This window comes from Stegostoma tigrinum, chromosome 8 (genome assembly GCF_030684315.1).
Source record: "Stegostoma tigrinum isolate sSteTig4 chromosome 8, sSteTig4.hap1, whole genome shotgun sequence".
Taxonomy (NCBI): Eukaryota; Metazoa; Chordata; class Chondrichthyes; order Orectolobiformes; family Stegostomatidae; genus Stegostoma; species Stegostoma tigrinum.
Genome location: NC_081361.1, coordinates 66,490,577 through 66,518,420, shown reverse-complemented (window position 1 = coordinate 66,518,420; position 27,844 = coordinate 66,490,577). Strand labels below are relative to the sequence as shown.

General features: G+C 37.9%; 1 protein-coding gene across 2 annotated transcripts in view; it reads right to left on the bottom strand.

Annotated features, from left to right (window-relative positions):
* Window positions 1-3,123: 3,123 nt before the first annotated feature.
* Window positions 3,124-27,844, bottom strand: part of pik3r3b (phosphoinositide-3-kinase, regulatory subunit 3b (gamma)) — a 536,210-nt gene continuing 511,489 nt past the window's right edge. For both annotated transcript variants that reach the window (XM_048538883.2, XM_048538884.2), the window contains 9 exons: window positions 27,615-27,726; window positions 26,999-27,097; window positions 19,043-19,223; window positions 17,950-18,075; window positions 16,195-16,337; window positions 14,426-14,602; window positions 14,034-14,108; window positions 11,747-11,917; window positions 3,124-9,566 (listed from right to left, as the gene is read on the bottom strand). In XM_048538883.2, the coding sequence (XP_048394840.1) occupies window positions 9,368-9,566; window positions 11,747-11,917; window positions 14,034-14,108; window positions 14,426-14,602; window positions 16,195-16,337; window positions 17,950-18,075; window positions 19,043-19,223; window positions 26,999-27,097; window positions 27,615-27,726 (1,283 nt within the window). In that variant the 3' untranslated portion in view covers window positions 3,124-9,367. The remainder of the gene's footprint in view (window positions 9,567-11,746; window positions 11,918-14,033; window positions 14,109-14,425; window positions 14,603-16,194; window positions 16,338-17,949; window positions 18,076-19,042; window positions 19,224-26,998; window positions 27,098-27,614; window positions 27,727-27,844) is intronic.

Below are 27,844 nucleotides of genomic sequence, written 5' to 3'. Positions count from 1 at the left end.
AATATAGATTTTGAATACAACTAATTCCAGTTAACGAAGGGAGACGGATGGGGAGAAAAACAAGAAGCTGGCAAGAAAAACGTTGCATTTCAATCATATGCCAAGGGTGGAATGAAGATTAAAACTGATTCAATGTTTGTCAAAACCCAGGTGCAAATGATGCATCTTTCATCCAGCAGACCTTTACTTGTGAACAGCACATTTGATTCAAATTCCATCTAAACCACAAGTCCAAATTTTTAACTGTATGCTGCGCTTATAGAATTTACTTGCTGTGTAAGACCACAAGATATAGAAGCAGAATTTATTCACTCTATACTTTATAAACGACAATGTTGTTGAGGAGAATACTGAGATACAGGCTACTAGACTAGGTGGGATTGAGGTCCACAAGAGGTATTAGAAATCCTACAGAGAGTGAAGATAGATAAGTCCTCTGGGCCGGATGAGATTTATCCTAGGATCCTCTGGGAAGCCAGGGAGGAGATTGCCGAGCCTTTGGCATTGATCTTTAACTCGTCATTGTCTACAGGAATAGTGCCAGATGACTGGACGATAGCAAATGTGGTTCCCCTGTTCAAGAAGGGGAGTAGAGACAATCCTGGCAATTATAGACCAGTGAGCCTTACCTCAGTTGTTGGTAAAGTGTTGGAAAAGGTTATAAGGGATAGGATTTATACTCATCTAGAAAAGAATAAATTGATTAGGGATAGTCAGCACGGTTTTTCGAAGGGTAGGGTCGTGCCTCACAAACCTTATTGAGTTGAGAAGGTAACCAAACAGGTAGATGAGAGTAAACCGGTTGATGTGGTGTATATGGATTTCAGCAAGGCGTTCGATAAGGTTCCCCACAGTAGGCTATTGTACAAAATGCCGAGGAATGGGATTGTGGGAGGCATAGCAGTTTGGATTGGAAATTGGCTTGCTGAAAGAAGGCAGAGGGTGGAAGTTGATGGGAAATGTTCATCCTGGAGTCCAGTTACTAGTGGTGTACCGCAAGGGTCGGCGTTGGGTCCACTGCTGTTTGTCATTTTTATAAATGACCTGGATGAGGGCGTAGAAGGATGGGTTAGTGAATTTGCAGACGACACTAAGGTCGGTGGAGTTGTGGATAGTGACGAAGGATGCTGTAGGTTGCAGAGAGACATAGATAAGATGCAGAGCTGGGCTGAGAGGTGGCAAATGGAGTTTAATGCAGACAAGTGTGAGGTGATGCACTTTGGTAGGAGTAACCGGAAGGCAAAGTACTGGGCTAATGGTAAGATTCTTAGTGTAGATGAGCAGAGAAATCTCGATGTCCATGTACACAGATCCTTGAAAGTTGCCACCCAGGTTGATAGGGCTGTTAAGAAGGTGTACAGTGTTTTAGCTTTTATTAATACAGGGATCGAGTTCCGGAACCAAGAGGTTATGGTGAAGCTGTACAAAACTCTGGTGCGGCCGCACTTGGAGTATTGTGTACAGTTCTGGTCACCGCATTATAAGAAGGATGTGGAAGCTTTGGAAAGGGTGCAGAGGAGATTTACTAGGATGTTGCCTGGTATGGAGGGAAGGTCTTACGAGGAAAGGCTGAGGGACTTGAGGCTGTTTTCGTTAGAGAGAAGGCAGCTGAGAGTGACTTAATTGAAACATATAAAATAATCAGAGGGTTAGATAGGGTGGATAGGGAGAGCCTTTTTCCTAGGATGGTGATGGCGAGCACGAGGGGGCATAGCTTTAAATTAAGGGGTGAAAGATATAGGATAGATGTCAGAGGTGGTTTCTTTACTCAGAGTAGTAAGGGAATGGAACGGTTTGCCTGCAACGGTTGTAGATTCACCAACTTTAGGTACATTTAAGTCATCATTGGATGAGCATATGGACGTACATGGAACAGTGTAGGTTAGATGGGCTTCAGATCGGTATGACAGGTCAGCACAACATCGAGGGCCGAAGGGCCTGTACTGTGCAGTAATGTACTATGTAAGTCATTTAGTCAGTCAAATTTGCTTTGCCATTTGATAAGGGCTGTGGTATCCTGAGCCTTCAATGGCAACAAGTTGCACAGATTCACCACTTTAGTTGAAGAAATTCCTCCCCACCTCAGTTCGAAAGGATCATTACTTTACTTGTGCAAAGTGATGTTAACATCTGGTCTCATGAATCATTCCCATTGTCAATGCACTACTCAGCTCATCTGGTTCTGCTTCAATCATTCTGAATGATTGGACAATTAGAATTGCAATATTCCTTGTTAACTGCAGGATTGCATTTCATCAGTCATCACGGCCCTTACAGGGGTGAACCATTAACACCAGAAAGTGTTGTCATGCTGTAAGTTATGCATATTAGAATTTATTCTGCATAGGGAAAAACACTAGTGCCCATCCAAACAAATGATTTTTTTTGGCTGCAAGCAATCACTCTCAGGAAGCAGACATCACCAGCTTTGAAAGCAGGTCTTTGAAAATAAACTTACGAAGAACTAGCTTATGTTTTGCACAACTGCAAAACACAAATTACACACACGTGTAATTCTATTCAGTTTTAGACAAAAAAAGTGGCAACCAGAACTTAAAACATGGATAAATATAGTAGCTTCAAAGCACAATTTGTAATCAAAGGATGCATGATTCCTTTTATTATTTTTTATAATATGCCTTTCATGATATTAAGTTGTCCCAAAGCTCTCTAACACCAATTAAGTACTTTTGAATACAGTCACTATTGTAATATAGGCCAAGTATCTCTCATTACTGAGAAGTAGCTTCAAACTATCAACAAATATCATCACAAGTGAAGTTAACATAGCATTACACTGTCCCCTTGTATTCTCCATTTCGTAATGGGATACATATAAATAGTTTGAAATTAGATTCATTCATGACTCTTACATCTTTGAAAGCAACTGGAAAAATTGATTTGCGGTAACCATATCACAACTGATGTGACAGAGGCACTGTGGAAAGAAATTATGGAAACTGTAAATCATATGTTCAACAACTGAATAATGAATTGTATCGATACAAACCCTTTACACTAAAATATCTCAATATTTCGCTTGATGCAGATTGTAAAGGAGTATCCTTATACATGTCCTTCCAATATGGACTAGGAATATAATCAGCTATGCAAAGAAGAAAGTGACAGGTGGTATTGGTTTTATTTTTGTTGAAAGTTAAACCCTTCACACTGATTCTGAACAAAATACATTTTTATTCCGCAAGATAGACGAATATGAAATTATGGCAACTTGACAAAAAGGAAAAAAATCACAAAATTTCTGAACACAGTAGCTGTTACTGTGTGGAGAGTGAAACACAGAATTAATGCTTATAATGCAGAAAATCCCATACATGCTGTGACCAGTTACTGGTGTCACAAAAGTCTCAGCTGCAGACTAGGAACAGAGATCTGTACAACTGATACAACCTGGTGCAGTATACAGTTATCTGTAAAGTATAATATACCAGGACTGGGAGCAGATGCTACTCTATTGACTGCAATGCACGATGTGACCTTTTCTTGTAAGCTACATAAGTTCATATTAAACTACACGATTTACAGACTGAACAAAGCTGAATTACACAGATACAACAGTCAACATATTTAAGTTACATGCTGGGTTTTTGTCTTTGAAAAGTGCATGATTTTTTTTTGAAAGAGAAGAGCAAAAGACAGAACAAGCAAGACAGACAGAGCAAGCAAGCAGGGTGTGGGGAGGGGGGGCAGGTGTGAGGGTTTTTGTGAGAAAGAGGGTTAGCCCCCACAGAGCAAGAGGCAAGAGTGAGCTAGAACACGAGGGATGACCGAGAGACAAATGTGAGAGCTACAGAGCAAACAAAGAATGAAAAAGGAAAATGCACAGAAATGATTTTTGACCCCACCGTCTGGAACAAATCATGTAAAGCCTTCTGTCCTGCAGAGAACCAAAACAATCCAATTTATAATAAAAAATTAAAACAATCAAAGAATATAATCATTCAAATAAAACAAGTATTATCAGGATAGAACTTCTCTTTGTAAAAGAAAAATGCATTCATGAAAAGAACTTGAAAGCATACTTTACACCTAGGTACAAACAGAATACTGACTAAAAAGCATTAAAAAAAGTCTGGGATAGTAAGTTAACAATTGCAGACTGTGGTATTGGAACATTTGTATTGCTCAATAATAAAGAATTTCTACTAAGGCTGGGGATTATTTGTCATCAGCTTATTATGGATAATGTGTTTTCTCCGCAAGTGTTGGAAAAACAAATGTTCTACAAAAGCTTAGTTAGACGATAATACAGCAAAATATGTAAATTTAAAAACAAATCTGGAGTCAGGGTTCAGAGTCTAACAGCTGAAAGTGCAATTTTGGAATGGGACATGAATGTTGAATTTAAGAGTACTTTTACATTCAATGCTGAATTAGCAACCTAGAAAGGCTGCAGCAAATTGAATTCAGAGGCACTTCCAATTTATAAATACTTCAAATTTAAAATCAGTTTGGGAAGCCTGATGTACTTATCATGAAAGTGAGAAAACCAGCTGCTGACCAGGTAGAATTATTCATTTTTAATTAAATTTTCAAGATTGTTTAGTGCTTTAGATATTACAGCATCGCTGTTCTCGATTGGCTATGGATTATGTAATGACTCAAACTGATCACTTCCATGCTGTTTAGGACCCTTTAGATTATCAGGCCTTGCAATATGCAATAGTCGTACGCGGTAAAATTTAAAAAACTCAGCACCTCCACCTGTTATATAGGATTGCTTGTAACTTTCTTTTTTACAATTATACTTTTTGAACTCATCAAGAGGACGGACACCAATAGAGAATGAAGACCACTTCCCATGCTGTTCCTGTCAGCAACAAGCAGTCCTAAGCCAGGCGAGGAATAGAGCTTCTTTGTTCTGCCATCATATTTGTTTGTCATCAATTTCCTACATAGTAGTTTGAAATTTTACTTTATCTCATTTACCAGTTACCACAGCTATCTCCAAGGCCCAAGTTATAAATCAATTTAGTGTCAGCTAGCAGTCAATTATATATTGCAGTCCTCTGATCTTTAGGTACTAATCATTAAGCATCATTTTACTGAGGGCCTTTACAGACAGAGGAATGCTTACTCAACAATGACACCATTTTCAAACCAAGATCCCAGAAGTAAGAGTGTGAAATATTGGTTTCTTCCCCTTTTGTTTTTAATTAAAGAAGTATTGTGTTATTCAGCGTATGGTGTTAGAGCTGGAAAAATCCCTTTATAAAGAAAACAATTTTTAAAACAAAGCTGAAAAACCCAATCTGTGGATGAATAGACTTTTTTTTCCCCAGACCATACTGCTACAAATAACACCACAAATTGAACAATTCTCAACAGTTCTGGAAAAATCTAAACTCAAGGCAATTTCAACTGCACACAGGTAAATTACAATGTGTCAAGGAACTGAATGGGAACTTCATAAATGTTTGTTGCAGTGATGAATCTCCTTGGACGTTTCAAGTAAAATAATAATTCAAAACAAAGGGTTTGATTACAGCTCTACTTCCAATCCCAACCCCACTCAGGTTAATACAGGAGAAATTTCATCAAGTTAGAACTTTAATCCCAGCCAGGACTGAATCACCAGGATATTCCAGTTCTTAAAAAAAAATACGGTAATCAATTACAAACATCATTTATAAATAGATTCAAGATATCTTGCAAAAGATTCTCCTGCACTAAGCTGTCAGGTGCAAGACTTCTCTTTGCTCAAAAATAATCACAACAATGCAAATTGTATGGAGATGTAGTGCTGACAAGCATCCTATTTCACATACACTCCTCTTGTTGCCTCCACAAATGCTATAAACTACAGCCACAAAAATCACTAAAGAAACTGACCTGTTCTTTCACTGAGAGGTCAGATCACGTTATGGGGGAAAATGAGGAAAGGGCAGACAGGATTAAAAAAAAGTATTCACCAACTCCAGTCTGAGACACTTCAGCATTTCACTCAAAATTGAAATAATCTTTAATTGATAGCTACATTTGAAAATTAAATTTAGTTAAATAATAAAAAAAAATGCTGACCTGAAGCATCAGGTTCAAAACTGTTGATTTAAATAACGAACACAAATCCACTGCCAATTGTTGGAAAAACCCATCTGGTTCACCAATGTCCTTTAGGGAAGGAAACTGCATCTCTACCTGGTTTAGCCGACATTTGACTCCAGGCCCACAGAAATGTAGTTGACTCTTAACTGCCCCCTGGGCAATTAGGGACGGGCAATTAATGCTGGCCTGGCCAGTGATGTCCTCATCCCATGAATGAATAATAAAAAAAAGTTCAGTTCAACTCTTCTAATTCACCCCACTTAAACAGCAGACAAAATTTAAGTGTATAGAGGTCAGTATGCAACCAATTTACTTCACAAAAAGAAACCTATTAAACTGAATTTTTAAACTCAAAGCTATTCCCCTCTCCCTAGCCACATTTCTTCCTCACAGTTTAAGTCTTTCAGCTGAATTTTAGCTGCAAGGGCAGGACAGTGTGCAGAATAATGCTCGCATTGCCAGACTCCAAAGTACAGTTAATGAGGAGGTTTGCCTTTTTCTATTATTTCACTTACTCCTCTCAGGCATCTAATGGAAGTGTTACACCACCATGAAGTGTTTCAGATATATAAGTCGCTTATGCATTCAGGGATCAGCAGCTGTATGTTCCACGACAGAGCAGAATGGCACTCACTAGTAAATGTGGTAATGGGCTGTATCTTCTGTTTGATAAAATTTATAGCCACAAAAAGACTTGGCACAAGGTTCATTGGTGGTACAATGCAGGGGTGTTGGGCCAAAGGCTGGCAGGGGAGAACTTTCAAAGAAGGGGATTAGACTACAAGGTAACATCCATAGCAATGCTATGAAGAATCAATAGTCTTACAACTTCCCAAATAGGGCACATTTTGTACTTGAATATTAAACATTTAATAAAAGTTTGACCTAAATACCCAGCCTTAGTATTTAAATAAAACAAGGCTCTTGGGGAAGGTTAAAGTACTTTTCCTAAAAAAAGTTCTTCTAAATATTGGCAGAAACACTCAAGTTTTCTTCGGAATCCTTTCCAGTGCTTCCAGTATTTGCATTTCAATCCTTTTCAGTATGCTTACCCATCCACCTCTCCCCTCACCACCCACTTCCTGTGGGTGCAGGAAACATACAATGTTCAACTCCATTCCAGGGTCTGATTCACTTCACTAGTACAAAAAAAACCATTCATCAACAAAATAGGACTGCTCAAGTACGGACAAAAGAGCTTTTAGTGAGTGGGCCACAGATACAGCTGCACCAATAATAGCAGTGGAGAAGCACCAGCACCAACTTGTGCACAGTGAAGAATTAAAAAGGTGTTTCAATTTTCCCTGTGATCTGCAGTTGAACAGGGACCCTCACAAAGCCCAATGGCAACATTTAACTCCAGCTGCCCTCAAGACCTTGGGATGGACTTACATTTGTCTAGTACAAAGTTAGCATACATTACATCAGATGTCTGCAGTAATATCATAACCGCGACATACTTCTAAACTCAACTGCATCTGGATGGCACAAAAAACATAACTTTTTAAACAGACCATACTTTTTAAAATCCTAAATTTCCTGGGTATAGAAATAGAAACACAGAATACATCCTGTTCACTTGAACTGCATTCTTCACAGAGTCCATTACTCTTTGCATATATGGAACAATAAAAGGGCAGAGAAATTTGAACAGTGGCAAAAGCTAGTAAAATGGACCACTGCTCCAAGGGAAGTGGAAAAAAAGGCACAGAGCACACCATGCTGTGCTTATTAGAAAGCAGAACTAATCAGTACTGGGCTTTGTAAGTAGTTAGCAGAAGAAAAGATGACAAATCACTTTGCACACTTAACATTATGAAAACACATTACTCCAGATTTGGAAAAAAGTATTTAAAACAAAATCAAATTTAATGAAGTGAGATTAGTATTGCCAAAATTAGCTGCCATCTTTTATGTTTCCTACATAAACATCTGTAAAATTTCTTTTGAATTGCACAAAAAACATGCCCGGTGCATCATGGGGCTCTTTTTTCCTGGATGAGCCATGTTCTTAAGGTCTGACATACCAGGAAACATGCTCAATGGATTCTGAAAGAAATTTCTTACTCTATTCATAATTAAGCTATTCACATAAGATCCAACTATGATCATCACAACATCCAAAAATAAACTGGCAACACAATAGAAGTCATGTTGAATCAGCTTGTTTAAAAAAAAATTATGAAAGGTTAAGTTAATGGGTTTTCGTTTTATACAGGAATGGGAATAGGTAGCAACCACCAATTCATCCTCTCTCAGCCAAATCCCCATCGGTTCTTCAGACTACAAGATCTTTCTCTGCCATCCAGAAGAATGAACAGTAAAACAAGATTATTCTGTTTCTTTCCCCCTTATCCTAAATCTAAATAGCTTTAAATTACTTATCCATTAGAACAATGTATTGATGCTCACCTTCTGGGTTAAATATGACTGGTTCAAGTAAAATTGCAAAAATTCAGTTCTACGTTAATAACATTATGCATAATGTTTTTGTTTTTTAAAAGCACAAGTTTTGGTGTAAATATGTGCGGCTGCAGACATCTGACTGAACATTTAAACGCTAAAACCAACATTCAAAGATGCCCTGGTCTATTCATTTTAGTTTTGTGAAGAGCTCCAGAGTCACAGAAGCCATAAAATGTTCTTTATTTGTATTTCTTTTTTTTCAATTTGTACTCCAGTACATTGAAAACGACCCTTGTGCAACTTTTTGTTTTCAAATTTTGCCAGTTTTAAACTTTTTTTTGTCAGAAGCTCTCCTGAATGCCTTTGGTCTTCTTTCACACAGAGTTCAGTGTCCTCCGACAAGTGAAAGAATTCAGATAACATAGTCTAGTTCAAGAAGGATACATCGACTAAACTAAAAATGCAAAGAGGTCTTCTCCATACATGGGTGCTCTCATCAGAGTTGCACTAGATGTTGTAGAGATCTGAAGTTAAGACTAGAGTTCTCAATGTCTGCTCCATGAAAAAGAACGTCTAAAAGTTGGAGATTTTTAAATTCTCATGATAAGTAGCCTAGAGCCGTCAGCACCAGACTGTTTGGACTTAAGTTTCAGCTCCACACGAATGACATCAAAACAAAAACCAAAGAAAAAGATACATTTCCAGTTTATTTTTGTGTTTCTCTGTGACTGAAATAAAAGCAAAAAACAAAGTCACAGTTGGAGTTTAGGTAGCACCAGGTCACCTGAACTCTTGAGTACGCCCCTGTCCTGTTCATATTCTGTACTCACTGTGCAAAAGCAGCCAAGTACAATGCCCTCAGTGTTCTGTAATCTGTCATTGCCAACTCAAACATTCATCTACGCAGAGAGGGCAGCTGGCTGTAGACGGGGTAAGCCAGTCTCACATTCAGAGAGTCATTGTGCTGGACCAGTGAAGTTTGTTGGTAATGCAGCACCAGGTCTTTAAGAGTGCTGTACAAGTTGTATGGTTCGGCAAATCCATAACCCCTTGGCGTGCTGTAAATGACGCAGTGCTTCACTTCTCCGTCAGCGCTGCAGGAGACAAAGCAAGAAATCATTAGCGAGAGATAAATTCTATGATGGCACATATTAAGGAAGCAATTTGTTTCATTGATTCAGGGCCAAAGCCAGTCAACACAATAGTTGTAAAATTTATAGCAGGAGATTTAAAATGTAAATTTAGTCACTGGGTATCTCAAATATTACAAGAAATATTTACTTAAGTGCAAACAAAACTGGAGGTAATCCTGTGATACAGAAATCAGTGTTTACTTTTCTAAATTTATCACTGTCCCCTGCTTTAATAAGATTATACCTCATCCTTGTTCCAAACAGCATTCCACTGGGGACAAAACATTTTTTCAGCAAGTAAACCCTACTACTTAACTTGAAAATGCCCAGTGCAGAGCAAGGAAAGTTTACTCCTTTTCACTAAAAACTACTCCTTTCTAATTCCTTTCCAAGCCAGTATTAAGATCAGACAGGTATCAATATCAAATTGACGCAGAGAACAACTTTCCCGAAAATATTAAGTTAAAATGTGACCTCTTCAAAATGCAATAGCAGTTCTGTGCCAAACTCAAAAGAACAGGGACAAAATCACTTCCAGATTCCCTTCCTTCGACTTCAAATATTTAGACAATACCTATTATCACTTTTAATAAATCCAGGTTTAATTCTTGCGTAGATTTATAGATCAGACGTTTGATAACTTTGAATTGTTCTTGTTTATTATTCAGAATCAGATAAGCAATGCAACCAATATTGCAACGAAACTTCATCTCATTTATATTTCCCATGAACGGGTTTAGCCTTTATATCCTTACAATTGCTTCCAAGCTCTAGCACTTAGATATCTGAACTTTAAATACCGTGAGATTTCCCTCCAACAAACTACTTAGAAAAACTTTTTTTTTAAAAATTGATTGTTTATATAGATTCTAATCAAAATTTATTATTATGAAACTAAAATTTTCATCAAGATTTTCCTGTACTTTTGAATATTTTGCAAAGGTGAGTTTAATTATTAAAAAAGGGTCTAGATACCATTTATCAGTTGTTTTCCACCATGTCTTCTTCATGTGGTGGTTTAATTTGGATAGCCTCTGATTGAAGGAAAATATCTCCCATAAGGTAATGCCTATTTGGAGATTTGGCAACTATAAATAGAAGTGTATCCATGCAGCTGGTCAAAATGCCACCAAGGTCTCTCCTCCCTGAAGAAAGACTGCTTTTATTCTTTGAGGCAGGCGGATTTTGGATTTTTACTGTACTTTACTGTGAATACAGCAGAAAGACATTCTTTTTCAACACAATCATCCCTTCTGAAGCATATCGAACTGCTCAGTCTGTCCCGCAGAGTACTGGTCATGTGCCAGGCCATGTAGACAAAGAAACCTTAATGTATCCCTTGGTACCAGTTCTGGAGTGCTAGCTTCCTATAGGATGAGGTCTGCCCTAGGTCTGGCCCTCAAGCTGTAGAAATTGGATGAGTGAAGATAAAATTAGAAAAATGCCTAGCTAAAAGGGTAAGGATTTCTAGGGACAACGCAGAATGGAAAATTACATTAATGTGTCTACAACATTTTTAAGGCATCGGTCATGCACAAACTTTCTATGTATCTGATCTAGAAAAGGCAATATGCCAATATAAGGGTTTGACTCTAGAGAATTCCCTTACATCTTTTAACTAATGCTCCTATCACTCACGTTTCAACCAATAACTCATACCTTGTTTTGTGATAACTCCTCCCAACACTGTCTACAAAACTGAATAGTTTATTCAGATCTCATCCCATATTCGTTTCGCTGAGTGAGAAACTTGCTCCCTCCCTTCAACCAACAGCTTATATCCAACCCTGCACTCCAGTCTCTTGCTTTTCCCTTACAATCGGCCCAAATAATAGGAGAATAATTCAGTGTAACGTATCACGGTTACTGGCAAGGGAATAGAGAGAAAAGGGCAAGAAAAGGTACACAAAAAATGACGTATCATTGCAAGTGAAATTTGCATTAATTCCTAGAATTTACATTTATAAATGATATGTCAGACATTCCTGACAAATTCCTTCATAAAACTCCCTTCAAGTAAAGTTACAAACTGAATACATGGTTACATGAGAAACCGGTCTCAATATGGCATCAAAGGAATTCTCTCAAGTCACAACTAAAATAAAACTAATAAATTTATAAAATAAAAGTATGACACTTACACCACAGAGCAGGCATAGCAGCCCTTTTTACTGCTTTCCCTGATTAGGAAGGCACCATCTGACTTTCCTCGCAGTAAATCTTCAGCTTGTGTTCGATTAATAGCTCCTACAAACCAGGTCTTTTCATCGTAGTGAGGAAGGTTTTCATCTTCTTCAGTGATAAAGTATGTGCTGAGATGAAAATAAAGACATTTCTATATCAAATATGAATCTGTTTAGGTGCTGTATGTTTTATCTGTAACAAATACACAATGTAATTCTTGAGTCTTGGACAGCATTTTCTCAAGGAGCAGTATTAAAAAGCTTGCCGTCTCGTTTCAGAATTCCAACTTTACGATGCATTCATAATTTACTCTGAATTGTGTGACCAATGTTATAGCTCTAAATTTCTACTAATCATTTGTTCCACAATTATCTATTCTATCCCTCTGCCTGAGGTCACACTGGTTTCATGTTGAGATTAGCTTCTCATCTCATATTCTTCAATAAGGCTGCCTACCTTCACATCTAGAACAATGCTGGACTTCACCTTATCTCAGCATATTTGTTGCTGAAACACTCATTGTGCCTTAACTACTCCTAAATTTGCACTATTTTAATGCACTCCTGGCAGGTCTCCTGCACTAAGGCCATCCAGAGGTCTGCTGCCCTTGAGTTAACTTGCAGCAGGACCCATTCCTTTGAAACCCCATGCTCACTGACAGTGCCTATGTTGGCTTCTAGTCAAGTAACAACTTCATTTTAAGATGCCCGTCCTTGTTTGCAAATGCTTCAATGGCCTCCCTGTCTTTGCTATCTTCTCTGGTGTTCCCAACCCTCTCAAATATCTGCAAGTCTTCTAATTCTGGTCTCTTGGGCTTCCTTAATTTTAATTTTCCACCACAGGCGCCATGCCTTCGGCTGCCCAGGCTCTGAGCCCAAGAATTCCCTCCGTAGATCTCTCCGGCTCTTGATCTCACTTTCCTCCATTAGTACGCTCCTTAAAATCCAACTCTTTTGCCAAGCTTTTATTATCAGACCTAATAGCTCTTTTCTTGTTTAATGCTCCTGTGAAGCATCTTAGGACTCTTCATTACCTTGAGGGTGTTACATAAATACAAGGTTTAAAAAAAAGAGATAACATAAAATTCAAAAACATATGTTAAATAAGATTGTTGCAAATAAGGTCCCTCCTCCTTTGCAGTGCCAATCAGCCATCTGCTGAACTGAATCTGGTTGCCTGCAAAATTGAATAGAAGTCCATGGAAATAGATGATCCTGCTTTTCAGGGCTACCTTTGGTTTGATCACTGAGAAACTGAGGAACGTAAAAGATATTGGGTTCTCAGTGCTTTATATGACTCTGGGTTTGTCCATTCATGGACATTCCTGCTAAGTATCATGTAAGGGACATCAAAATTGGACATTGTCAACAACTGCATAACTGATGTTATACTGTTAATTAGCACAAGCACACTCAATGAAAATTCTTTTCTAGAATTTATAAATGTGATCAAGAAAAAAGTGCACCAACTCTTTGCACTCATTTTTGAACTCTTGAAAATTAGATATGAACTCAGATTTACTAAAGTCTCTAACAGGAACACATTTTTTAAAAATCTCATACTTTACGAAATAGAATTCCAAGATAAAAACAGAATTCTGTAAATCTGAAAGTGTCGGAACAAGAGGTTACACTATGATATTTTGATGAAGCATCTCTAATAAAACTTTTTTTTTCTTGATACTGACAATAAATTTATCACCTGTTTCTATTTCTCACTGACATTTATATAAGTTTTTCTGATCAAAATTATAACAAAATACTGAAAACGATCCTATGTTAAGATATCAAGATTCAACTTACATTCCTTACAAGGCAGAACTTGCTTTCAAGGAAATAAAACCTTTAACTGTAGATAAAATGTGTTATTCTAGTTTTGATGACCAATGAAAGGAAAAATTGCATGCAAACAATGAGGGATGGATTTAGAGGGCTCTATTCCTTCACCATATTCAACACAATGGCTAGGTCCAAAAATATGTTCATTCTATAGCTCACCAATAATTTCTTCTTATTTTAGCTCAATTTTTTTTTTTTAAGAAGTCTCTTCGTGGCAAAACTTTTCCAAGCTAGACTCAGGGTGGCCCACTTTTACACAGATTCCCAGCCATTTTTAAATTTCAGCAAACCTTCACAGGCAACCTTCATATGGTTCATACAACTATATTGCTGGTTTAGTTCCAGGTAAGAGGGAAAAGAACAAGTATTTTTCAGCACAGTCATTGATGAGGACAATTATACTCACTCATCTACATTTTCATTTTTGATTCCAAGCCAGTCATTTATTCGCTTTTGACGCACTCCTTTGTGATTGAGCCATCTGCAAGACAGAGGTAGTGGTGGTCAGGGTAGGGGGTGTGCGCACGCGAGGAGGGGGGCAAGCGCAAGAGAGAGACAGACAGACGGGGGGGGGGGGGCGAGCAAGAGAGAGAGAGAGAGAGAGAGAGAGAGAGAGAGAGAGAGAGAGAGAGAGAGAGAGAGAGAGAGAGAGAGAGAGTGTGAGTGAGTGAGTGAGTGAGAGAGAGAAAGAGAGAGAGAGAGAGACATTAATTTTAATTTGTTTAAAAATTGCCAATGTTTGATCATACTTTGTCCCTCAGATAATTAAATCCAACATTATTTTCCACTTGCACTTACACCAGGTACTGATCCCTAATTTTACGTAGTTGAATTAGGTCAGGCTTAATGCTGTTCATTTTCTTGTCAATTTCCCGGTTATCAGACGCTTGTTTTTTCAGATCCTGCTCCAGGCGTATCTTGCTGTCGTGGATCTCTCCAAGACGAGACTTCAGTTTTTCATAGTTCATCATTATCCTATCACATAAGAAAATTAGTTTTCAATTACTAGTAAAAAAACTCAAGTCACCCCATCTACCAACAATTCAATTAAACAAAACTGATCAATGTATTGATTTTAGTAGATTTTGACAGAGAAGATTAATATAATTAAGCAACAGCCAAAAGCACTCTTCTTACTCGTAAACATATGATTATATATAAAAGCGCTGAAATATTACATTTGGGGTATTGTCATTGTTTTCTCTAGTGTTAACAACATATAAGACATTGCCAAACTGACCGGCCTGACATGTAAATAGCAAATTAATTTCAATACAAGCGTCAGGCAATACTTTTTGATGGAAAAAAATAAAGGAAGCCTGTCTACTTTTTGAAAAATGATGGAAAATGACAGTAAAATAGGAGGGGATGAAAACAATGCCTTGGTTTTAATGTCACTGTAATCCAGACGTTCAAGCAAGTATTCTGGAGATGAGTTCAAATCCCACCACAGTAACTGATGGAATTTCAACTCAATTAATACATCTGAAATGTAAAGCTACTCTCAGTGATGGTGACCATAAAACTCAAACAATGCAAAACCCCACCTGGTTCACTAATATTCATTAGGGATGGAAACGTGCCATCCTTATCCAGTCTGGGCTTCACATGACTTCAGACCCACATCAATAAGGGTGACTCTTAACCACCCTGAAATGGTTTAACAACCCAGCCAGTTCAAGAGAACTAGGAATGGGCAACAAATGCTGGCCAATGCTCACATTCCAGGGCAGAGGAGAAATGGATTAATGGCTCAACCAAAATCAACAAAATTAAGAAAGCCATTAAAAATGCAAATCAGTTACTGGGGTTCATTTCAAGAGATACAGAATGAAAAACTGGTGAAGGTATATTAAACCTGTAGAATGTTAGGTGTACAACATTTGAATTGCTGTGTAAAATGATCTCCATGTGAAAAAAATTTGGAAATATTGGACAAACTGCAAAATAAATTGACAATGATGACACCAGAACAGAGATGATCTTGGGGGTCTTTTTGAGAGAAAAGAAAAGACAGAGAGGTGACATCATGGAGAGCACCATCACACGAAGTAAACCGAGGAAAACAGTAGGTGCACATTTAAGGAAGAGCGAATTAACTAACAGGAAACATGGAACAAAAGGTAGTACGATAGGGTGGAATAAGATGGCAAGAGGCAAGTGCGTGGCACAATGGTCTGGACCAGTTAGGCCAAATAACCAATTTTGGTTCAATTAGTGGCAAAGATCTGTAGCTTGGATCATGGATAAGGTTGTTGACTCGCTCGCCAAGTTGGCTTGTTTTTGTTCAGACATTTCATCACCATGCTAGGTGACATCATCACTGGAACCTCCGATGGCTCCACTGATTATGTCACCCAGCATGGTGACGAAACGTCTGAACAAAAAACAGGCCAGCTCGGCGAGCAAATCGACAACCTCAACCTATTTTGATGTTGTCGGTTTCAAATGAAATTCCTGATTAGGATAACATCCTGCATTAGAATAGAGGAGAGGATGGCTTCTTTTATTCACAAGGCAACTCCATATATTTAAGACTTGAAGAAAAACATATAAAGCAATTGTACCGTTCTATTTCCTTCTCATTCCCTTCCCTCCGAAATCTCTCAATGTATTCTTTGCTGTAACGTTCTTGAGTGTGACACTGCTCTTCAAATATTTTTATTGTTTCATTAAAAGCTTCAATTGCAGTTCTCTTCATTTGTATTTCCTGTTGGAGACAGATTGATGTTACCTTTCAGTGACAGGTTTACAAGCTATATTTCATAGACAGTTCAATAAGATTTTGCACTAAAACTGCTATTTTTTTTAATTGCAATATGCAAAACATGGAATTTTCGTGTTCTATCGTAAACTACAGTTTAGAATCAACAAAATCAGAAATGGATACAATATCCTTTTATGAATGTTATTTGGCACTCATTGGTGGCCCTGCAGTACACAAATGCATTGCAAAATTCAATTTCGCAACTCTTTCTCAAAATGAAGCGATTTAGAACCTAATAGTCATTGAATCATGTATCTAATGGTTAATTTCTGCATGGGTCATCACCTCCATAGCAACGTAAACACCTCAGCTAAAATGAAATCAACATGTTCTAGAACCAAGCAGCTCAATCCATCTCAGATCGGTGATAGCCTGGTTCCTGATCTGCCTCTTTTCAAAGTTATATTGAATTGATAGCATTAAATGCCACAAATTAAGACATTAAAACCCATGTTTGAGAAAGGAAATTTAGTTGGCACATTCTAATACTTTTGAAATTCAATCTTACAATATAAACAGGTATAGATTTCATAATATTGCAAATTTTTAATAATAGCGTACAGGGCTCAAATAATAGGCATTATATAAAGGGAATAGTTGCACCCTAATGCACTGGTTTCTATAAAGTCATCTATACTCTACCACTTGATAGGAAAGTTGTATAATAGTGCAATAGCTTTAGGACAAAGATAACACTGTGCACCAAAATCTTCCATGCCTGTTGCTGATGTCAACATAATCACAGATTAATATAACAGAGGTTACAATGTTCCATTAAAACAAAAGGAATGGGATTTCAAGGTCAGTATGATAATGATCAAAGTTTTTGAAAACTTGGGTAGCTACTTCATGAGAAAAATAAAATTAAGGCAACTGCATTCAAGAGCATTATTAAAATGTACTGAGGCATTGACATTTCTGCAAAGAATATATTTTTGAGACCTCTGACATACAAATCTGACCCAAACCACAAAATATAGGAGACTTGAAGGTGATATGCCAGTTTCATAACACTTGAAAAATATAGCTGACATCACTGAATATATTATAAAGTAGTGATACTTGAAACACAAAGCCCGAAGAAAGCACACCAGTGGTGGTGGTGCACAGGTCATATGTTTTTAAACAAAATTGAGAATTGTGGAAACCTCCCTGTAAACAGTTAGTGGAAATACCGTCATGCATCAGTGCCAACTCTGCCAACAACAACATACAGGACCCAAAACTAAACGAAGCCATCTTGCAAGTTGGAACGCCATCAGAAAGGAATGGAATGGAATGTGGAAAGGTCATTTAAGCCAACAGCCTCACTCCTACTGCAGTGTACGTAATTTATACCATGTATTATAAAGCATAAAGCTGGAAATATATTCACCTTTTCCCATAATCAATATCAATTATCCAGCCCTGGCTTATTAACAAATTTCTTCTCTTGCCCCAGCAGCAGCGTTGCAAACATCCAAGTTCCACTGGTTGGATTAAATCACTGCTTTACAATCATTGTTAAAAAGACATTACTCTCAATTGAATTTGTATTTTGGTAGGTTAGCTGTACCTGCGATGTCCGTGTGTATTCTTCATAAAGCCGATCATATTCTTTACTCTTATCCTGATATTGGTTATGGTATTCCTGTAGTTTTTTGCCAACAGCATCAATATTGTCTTCTTTCACCACTTGATCCTGTTTAACAAAATGAACAGTACATCATACAGTACCTAGGTTCTCATAAGATTAGCTATAGTGCAAAGACAGATATTTCTTTTTTTTATTCTTTCATGAAAGATAGGCTTTGCTATCAAGACTAACATTTACTGCCCATCCCCAAGTGCCTTTGAATTGAGTGGTTTGCAGCATTCCCTCTAATGCCTTTTAATTCAATGTGCAGACCTTTGATGTCTGTGTGCAGCAACAACTTCTGAACCCAGACATCAATGGGCAGCACAGTGATCAGCCCAACTTTAATGTGCAGAACGTTTGAGCAGCTGCACAGTTATGCAGGTTTGAAGAATATTGTTTGCTAGACTATTTCAGAGTGCAAATCAGAGTCAACCATACCACTGTGGATTGCAAATCTCATGTCAGAGAAGTATGACAATCCGGGCAAGGACGGCAATTTCCTTCCCGAAAGAACTTAGTGAAACCGATGGTTTTTTAAAAAGTAACTGGTCACAGCTGCTATGGTCACCATTACTGAGACTAGCTCTACATTACCGATTAATGCTGCGGCGGGATTTGAACCTGTGTCTCCGCAGCATTATTACAATGCTTCCCTAAATATGATCCTTTGTAAAAAGTAAGTGTGGAGATTTCTCCGCACAAGATGCAACACAGTCTACTCACAGATTGCAATTCTGGCACCAAGCTATCAGTCAAGTTCATACCTGCATTAAGAATATGGTGAAATACATCCAACACCTGAGGCTTCTGGCTCATTCGTGATTAATTGTAAATTGTAAATTGTGTTTGATATGACTGATTAATCCACCACATTAATTATTCTTTGACTACTTAAAATGTGTAGTCAGTCAGCCTTCCTATAGCAACCACACCTCATTCAGAACTCCTATATTAATAATGGCACCCACAAACCACATGATTAGACAGAGGCTCAACTATCAAATGCAGGAATTGAAAAGCGTTATCTTACCTGCTGGAACTTAGAGACTGGATACATTAATTTTACATCCAATTTTGGGTTGTACTGGGCAAGGGACTCATGCCTGTAATGGTTAATAAGTTCCACCACAGAACTGAAAGTGAGTGGGTCAGAGAAGCCATATTTTCCATCTCGATGGTATATTTTGATTAGCTTGTTATTGCCTCCTTTCCTATAAAAGGACAAATATAAAGGCAGTCGTAAGTTTAGCAGCTAACATGCAAAAATATACCAAAAGGGACTGTATTAAAGCAAACTACAGCAACAAACTGAACTTAGCAAAATAGCCCCAGCCCTTGGAGTACCTGACAATGGCATGAAGAATTGAGTGAGAGCTGCAGTTCATTTGGTAAAACCTCCAAATCAGTGTTAGTTCTTGGTTAAAGTCCCACTCTAGACTTGAGCATAGCAATCCAGCTGATGTTCCACTGCAGCAATGGAAGAGGTGCTGCGCTATCAGAGGCACCATCTTTTAAATAATACGCTAAACCAAACCCCAAGTGCCTCTCAGGAGAGTGTAATATACCCCAAGGCATTCTTTTAAAGGTAAGGACTCACCTCCCTCAACTAGCATCACTAAAATAGACACGGCTGTTCGTGGAATTTGCTGTGTGCAAACTGGGTTGCCATGTTTAGTCCACACTAACTACACATCAAAATTACATTTACTTCAAGGCACTTTGTGAATTCCCGTGTTCATGAAGGCATTATGAAAATGGAACTCTTTCACTTATTATCAGTCCTTTAATGCACATCTATTTAATGAGCAGTTTACATATCGTGTACATAAAAGGGTAAAGTTGCCATAGTTCGACTGGGCCATACGGCTGCTCTCTCAAAGAAACATGATTGGTGTTGGATTAACCAGGAGGCAGGGGAGGCCGGAGAGACATCTTGCCTCAGGTGAGGGGAGAGATTGCAAAGGGGGTGGCAACCTCAGGTGATGTAGGAATAGAACATCTTTGTAATGCAAGCCAACTGTGCAGCCAACTAAGTATAGACAACTTCCATTCCATCATTCACAAGTGTATTCAAACTCAAGTTCAGGATTTAAAACTTGATCCATCCAAATACTCAATGACTTTTCACTTGATATTGATTTCAACTGGGAATCCAATCATCCTGACAATAAAATCACAACTTGAAAAAATAAAATGACTCCATGCTAAAAGAGAGGTGCTTTCATACCTGTAATAACCAATTGAAAACAAGATTTTTCCATTCACAATTACAACTCAAGACAGACTAACAGTATGGTAAATACAAATAATTCACATTTGATTCCTTTCAACTTCGAATTTTTCAGAATGGTATATACCTGTGTCTACTTAGTCAGAGTTTCATTCTTATTCAAATCAGATTTTTTTTATTGATCTTTCTTTCATGTTCTTACACTGGTTGCGGGTTGCACACACTGAGAAAGCTAACAAATGTTGACTTCAAAAAAATCATGGTTGACTAGCATCACTGGCGCCAAATTAAAAAGCTTTAATCCAAACTAAGTAAGGCTTGATCACCAACTGGCTTATTGCCTCATAACAACGATCAGTTAAGCTCTCAATGGTACCATCAGACAAAAACTACAGAAAAAAGCCAAAATCATTTAGTGGTGTTTTTGTACGCATTCAAGTATACAGCAAAAGATTGCTTATGGCAGAAGCTTGGGACCAGGTTGAAAGCCTAACCCCTCAGTTGAGGGCTCTAGCTTAGGACATCAACACAAGCTAAACAAAAACAAAAAATTTCTCCTAACATCTTCAGAGCAAATGCTTTTTCTTCTCTTATGCTGAACCTTGAGTCACTATAACTATGAGCTAAAAGTTAAAAGTCCCACAAAGTTGCTGCTGGAGCTATAAAGATGATAGAGACAAATGAAAATAATAGTAGCCTATTATAGGTTCAAGTCCCACTCCACAAACGTGAGCACATAATCCACATTAAAACTCCAGTACATTACAAAGGAAACACTGACTTTTAGATACAACATTAAAGTGAATCCTTGTGTATCCTATCAGGTACTGCTAAACAATCTCATGGCACACTATTTTGAAGAATGGCAGGAAACTTATCCCAGATTTCTGGCCAATAGTTACCATTCAGTTGAAATCACTAAATACTGATTATCTCATTACAAATGCATTGCTGTTTACAAAGGATTACAGTATGACATTGGCTGTCATGTTTTTTACAAAAGTGGCTATACCTCAACAGCATTAATTGGGCACAAAGCATTTTGGGATGCTCTGATGTGCAAAAGGCACCACTGTAATAAATGAGAAATTTTTCTAAGGATTAAACTAAACTGACAGGGGACTGAGCATCAGTGTGTAATAAAAGATGAGTCAGGAACCAAACAGGAGCAAGGAGCAAGACCAGAGAAATTTTTGAATCTACTGCCATAGGAAAAGATCTTCTTACATGCCTTAAAACATTCCATCCACATTCAAATTCACTTGTATGATAGAGCAATCTAATGTGTTCCCTTTCAATGTGTTAGTTGAGAAATCTAATGGATCCTCCACTAGTCAACAGAAAGCCTAACTTCAAGACAGCATATATGATGTGTTTTATAAAGCTCTATGAAGACTGACCTTATTAGCAGACAGAAGGTTTATACCTGAAACACTGACTGCTCCTTTCCTCCAGATGCCACCTGGCTTGCTGGGTTCTTCCAGCCTCCCGTTTGCCTACCTTGGCCTTATTAGCAATTTTGTAAATATGATCCTTGCCAGCACTTTTTCCTGCACTTTACAAGCTGGACATAGCAATTGCTATCTTGATGAAAGTAAACAAGATTATGACAGGTTTCAAAAGACAGGCAAAGTTAATATCCATAGATAGGCGAGGATAATTCGTTTCCATGAACTGTTGGATCAGAGAAACACAGATTTAGCATTCTGGGCAAGAAATGTAGGGAGAATGTTGGAAGAAATTTTTTTGCATGGATAATCATAATTACCTAGAACTCTATGCCCATGTGAACAGTGGAAACACAGACTATCATTTCAAACGTAAATTGAAAGGACACGAAGGAAATAAACATGCAGGCATAGGACAGGAAAATGGGTCTGACTGCATTGAATGAGGCACTGACATGGAATCGAGGGCCATGTATCATAATCGACCCTAACAACTTTTTCCTATTTATAACTGACTTCACTTCACTAATATTACAGTAATACCTGTTTTAACTGCTGCAGAGTTTGGTCAGGTACTACATACAATCTACCTCCTCTTCTGCATACCAAAAAAAAACCACTTTTGTCTTCACTGATCACCTAATGTGTTATGGTGCTCTTTAGCCTGATGTTGAACTCTACAGATCAAGTGCATACCAGGTTGAGTCACTCATTTATAGTTATTTCTTACTACCAGGTAGCAACTGCATGATTACGATTGGCACCAGCAGCCCTAGACTATTGTCAGATATAAAATGGGTGTTGGGAGGAGGGGTTGAAAAAGCTCCTATTACCTCCCCATGCATTTAGTGAACAATGCAGTTGTACAGGAGATCAGTGAAAGCAAGACTGGAGATTGCAGTGATACCCTCCCTGCAAAAAACTGTTGATGTTCATTGTATAGCCTCATACACAATGAAAACCAATTTGGACGGAAATCAGAGGGGTGTCAGTGCCTTTGGAGACAATATGAAGTTAATGCTGTTAGAAGAGGAGATAAGGCTGTATGTGGAGAAAATAGAAACGAAAATGCATTAGCAGACAACAACTAATCTCCCTTTATAGAAAAAGCAGAGCAAATATATTAAAGTAAAGCCTTTCAGAAAACCTTTCACTGCAATTAAAAAGCTTAGAAGTTGTGCAAGAGTTCTTAGCATTACTTCACTAAACTTTTTAATAAGCTAATACTGAGGCTGAATTAAGGGGGAACAATGCAGTGCTAAAAGGATAATTGGCTGCATTAACAATTCAAACAGTGATTTGTGCAGCTTTCCAAGCAAGTATACCAGTGCTAAGTAATACATTTATGGTAGTCAAACCAGTACAATAAGATTATAAGTAAAAGAGATACTGTTTCCTTATCTGTACCGATCATTTCCTAATTTTTATTACTTGATCACAGCAGAAATAAAACACATTATGACTAACTAAATATAACCTTTTAAAATGTAGCGGGAGGAAGTCAAATACGACCACAGCTATCGTTGAACAGTGAAGGAAATCGTTCAATGAGACATTAACGGTGTGCACTCGCAAGTCCACATCATTATAATATCCACATCGAAGAGGGTGACAAATAGTGTTGACATGGTCTACGTAAAGCAATCCTTCTCTACACGTAATAAGGCTAGCCTAACATGTTTACAACATAGAACATCATTTCAGGATATGATCAATGTTCCTAACACCAAGAATGGATATCAACAGAATCCACCCGGCAATGTATTTTTATTTGTTAAAAATGCATGTTTAAAAAATGAAAATCAAGCACAAGCATACAAAAAATTCAGTTCATACATAGAGAACAAGAATCATCTTCTCATCCAGTAGCGTATTTACTGTCAGTGTGACCAAAGCATTAGCTGAAAAGCAACCTCCTTGTTTTGCGAAGGAGGAACGAAATTCATTGTTGATTGAGCACAATTGCCAATTCTAAGAAAATCTCACAGGACTACGTAAAACTACTCAACAACCTGGTTACCACGGTGCAACTAAACTTCCAAAATGCTTTAGATGAAGTTCTGCAGAAAAGGACTACCAAATCCATTAAATTTATGGGGTTAATAGGAAGATTTTTAAATCAGACAGGCTGTCTTATAGGCAGGAAGTAGCTATTAGTGATAGAAGTACTGTGTAAGAACTGGTTAACACTGAATGTCCAAAGAAATTGGCACGGGGCAGTTGTACGACCACATCTTTATCACCGATTTAAATGATGGCATCAGCAAAATTACTTGCAACTTTATGAAGATGTGAACATATGCAATGACCAAGTCAAAATGAGATTGAGATGTAATGGAGGAATACACCTGCCATGAAATTGCAACATGTAGCAGATGGAACAATTTTAAGCATAGACAGTTGAATGCATGAGCTTAGTAAAGATAAAAATAAGATGCTTAACCAAATAATTTATTAAAGATAAATGCCCACTAACAAAATAAAACCAGTGAGAATCATTACATTGATAATTAAGGGCAAAAAATACTATTCCTTCTTTGAACAAAACTCCGGTTGAGACTAGATTTCGAGCAAAGTGTGGTACAAAACTGAATACTCATTACCGATGAGTGAGGCCCAAAAACAAGTGTCTAGTTTTGGGCAGACTCAAAAATATTTAGCCTTGGAAGATTATAATTGAGACCTTTACATTGTAAAGATAACACTCAGTCCACATTGATCTGCTATTGAACAAGACAGGAACAGGGGGCATACATATACATTGCTAAAAAATGTAGAATTAAGTTAGAACCCAGGAGGTGTTTCTTTTTACTAGGATTTCCCAATTGTTCAAATAAGTTGTTGGGATGTAGTATGAGTTTCGATATAATGCAGACATTCAAAGGAGAGTTGGGTGAACTCATGTGAGTGAGTGACAAGGGTATGGGTCACTGAGATGAGAGTCATCAATTTGGTTTCTCAAAGCTTAAACTCTTGCGTTGTGGGTTTCCCTTCCAACTATTTTTTCTATCTTATTTTGATTTAATATGGACCCCCACCAGGGGAAATAAGCTTCTGTTTATTCTGGAGCTTCCTGCCCAAATGAAACTCGTATTGAGAAAGAAATTGTAACATTAAATCTCTCCAATCCCTCACTGTGCGTCTTTCCCGCAATATTTGTGATCTCAAATTTATTCGCACAAAGGGCCAAAACATTTAATACTATTTAGCAAACAATCCAAGAACACAGCAAATTCATCCAAAAACAAAATGGGGCACGTAAGAAACATATCATCATTATAGACGTTAGTAATATCTGAGCTAACTGACGGGGCGGGGGGAGGGGGGATCTACACACTGTATACCTCAGGAACTGGCATAGTGATCCAGCAGGTTTAACTTTAAACTGAAATATTCAGGTTCAAATCTGATTTATGTTGATTGAATATGCAGTTCTTCCAAATATTAAATATGGTAAACAGTATGCCAATCCATAGAACAAACTAATCAAAATTTGGTTTTAAATGTCAATTTTAACATGAACTGCAGTACGGATATCTGGTGCGGTAATTCAAATAACAGATCAGTACTTTTATAGGAGTTGCGATGTCACGTTGCAGCTGTAAAGGACATTGGCGGGTTCACTTTTGGAATACAACATTCAAGTCTGGTCTCCCAGCTATAGGAAAGAGATTATTAAACTTGAAAAGGGTTCTGAAAAGATTTAAATGAGGTATAAAATTTATAGACGTTTATAAAATCGCAAGGGGTATATGGATGGGGTGAATAGCCAAGGTCTTTTCCCCGGGGTGAGGGAGTCCAAAACTTGAGGGTATAGGTTTAAGGTGAGAGAGGAAAGATTTAAAAGGGACCTGAGGGGCAACGTTTTCATGCAGAGGGTGGTGCATGGGGGAAACAAGCTGTCTAGGGAGGTGGTGGAGGCTGGTACAATTACAAATTTTAAAAGCCATCAGGATGGGTACATAAATAAGAAGAGTTTAAAAGGATATGGGCCAAATGCTGGCAAATAGGACAAGATCAGTTCAAGATACCTGGTCAGTGCTGATGGGTCTGTTTCTATGCTGTATAACTGACTCTGAGGAGTTTTATTCCCCTTTGAAAGTAGGAATTGCTGGAAGAGGTTTTAATGTTCTCAAACATATTTGCATGTGAGACAAATTTGAAGGCAAAAATTAAACCACATTAATTTAGTTCTGGCATGTTGTTCACCCCCAACCCCTTAATTTTCTTTGTATCCAGCATTAGATGGCATCAGCTCATATGTTGGTTCTTACTCAAAACTGCCATCATTCATTTGGCTGTGTTGGTAATTAATATCCTCTATTCAATGAGAATTATTACAGCTAAATGAATCCTCAGAAATCACAGATCACAGGACAGCTATGGTCACCTTGATTACATTTCTGTTCAGTAACTTACGGATCCAAGTCTAACCTTTATTACTGCGCCAGTTAAGTTTGTTACAACAGACAGATGATCATATCTAGGTCCTTCCTTCTCTACCTGAATTTATTGTGTTCAGTTAGTCTTACATTGCCAGTCTGGAATGGATTTGAAACTAGCCTATTCTTCAAATATATCCATTGCATGGGCAAATCCATTAAAAGGTTCTCCCCCCTCCCTTCACATTAACTTTTCCTTGTGCAAGTGCTTTTGTGCTCTGAGATGCTGCTTGGCCTGCTGTGTTCATCCAGCCTCATTTTATTATCGAGAACTTTTGTTGTGTTTTCTTCCTTCCTCAAACATGCCTAGGCTTTTTTTCTAGCCTTCTCCAGGAGATTACAAAAGTGCAATCTGACACACAAGACGCCACAACACACTAGGCTTAATGAACTCAGTGTCAATAAAATGTGGATCTGGACGAATACAGCAGGTAAAGCAGCAGAGGAGCAGGAAAGCTGACGTTTTTCGTTGGAGCCATTCATCAGTCCTAATTGAGGGACCCGACCTGAAACAATGGCTTTCCTGTTCCTCCAATGCTGCCTGACCTGCTGCATTTCTCTAGCCCCACACAGTATTGAATCTGACTCCAGTATCTGCAGTTCTTGCTATATGTTAACGAACCCAGTGGTTGCCTTCCATTTGTTTTCTGTCAATTGAGTTTCAGTAAAGGATGCTGCAAAGATGTTTATATACATATGGCTCCAAGAGTGAACGAGGGCTGTGTGTCATTATTAAATATCAATGTGGAAACTTGAGAATCCACCAAATAACTTATCAAATTAGCAATGCCTTCCCTCCTCAAATTAAGAAAAACAGAAAATAGCATTTTGACATGAAAATTTCCATATTCCAACTTATTGTTTACCTGAGGGTCAAAGTATAATCTCCCTGCATCTTAGTAGAAGCATCCCGCACGAGGAACGTGCCATCTGGCATGTCTCGCAACTTGTCATTCACTTCTTCCCTATAGATAAAATAAAAGTGGAGATCAGACTGGGTCAATAGACATTTATCACAAACAAACCATTTTATCTTGGCAAAGCTGCTCCTCTTAAACCTGGGTCTTCTGGATTGATAGGACCAGTAATTTTTTTAAAATATTAACTATACATTGTTGTAACTCCCATTGCCTATGCTATATCTCATTACTTTACTGTTTTATTCCTCACCTTCTGCATCTCCTATTTAACAGGACTATTATTGGGAACTAGCTTTGCTTTCCTGCTTGATCTTGCATGGGTCGGCCCTTTAAAAAACTTGCTGCTTGCCAGGCAAGATTTTGTTTAAAACTGCATTGCATAATACAATTTGATAGAAACTTTATTTGACTCACAAAATTGACTTCAAGTTATTGTTTCAGTTTGATCTAGCAGAATTAGTTTGACACTCTTCATTACCAAGTCAATAGGGTTTGTTAAGTAAAACTGGCAGCTACATCTCAGCAGGCATTAGGATGCACCAGGTACAAATGATATACCGACCTAGAGATATCTCCCCAGTACCATTCAGCATCCTGTAGAGAGATGCTTCCACTATCTTTCATTCCATTGGCAGTTATTGATGTCATGGGTTTAGGCGGCTTCGGAGGAAGAGCTGCAAGCAAATAAAAAGAGACAAAACATTAATATCACAGAAATCCAGGAGTCCTCCATATTTCTTCATCACTGTAAAATACCTGTGCTTAAACAAAATGGTGACACACAAATGTGTG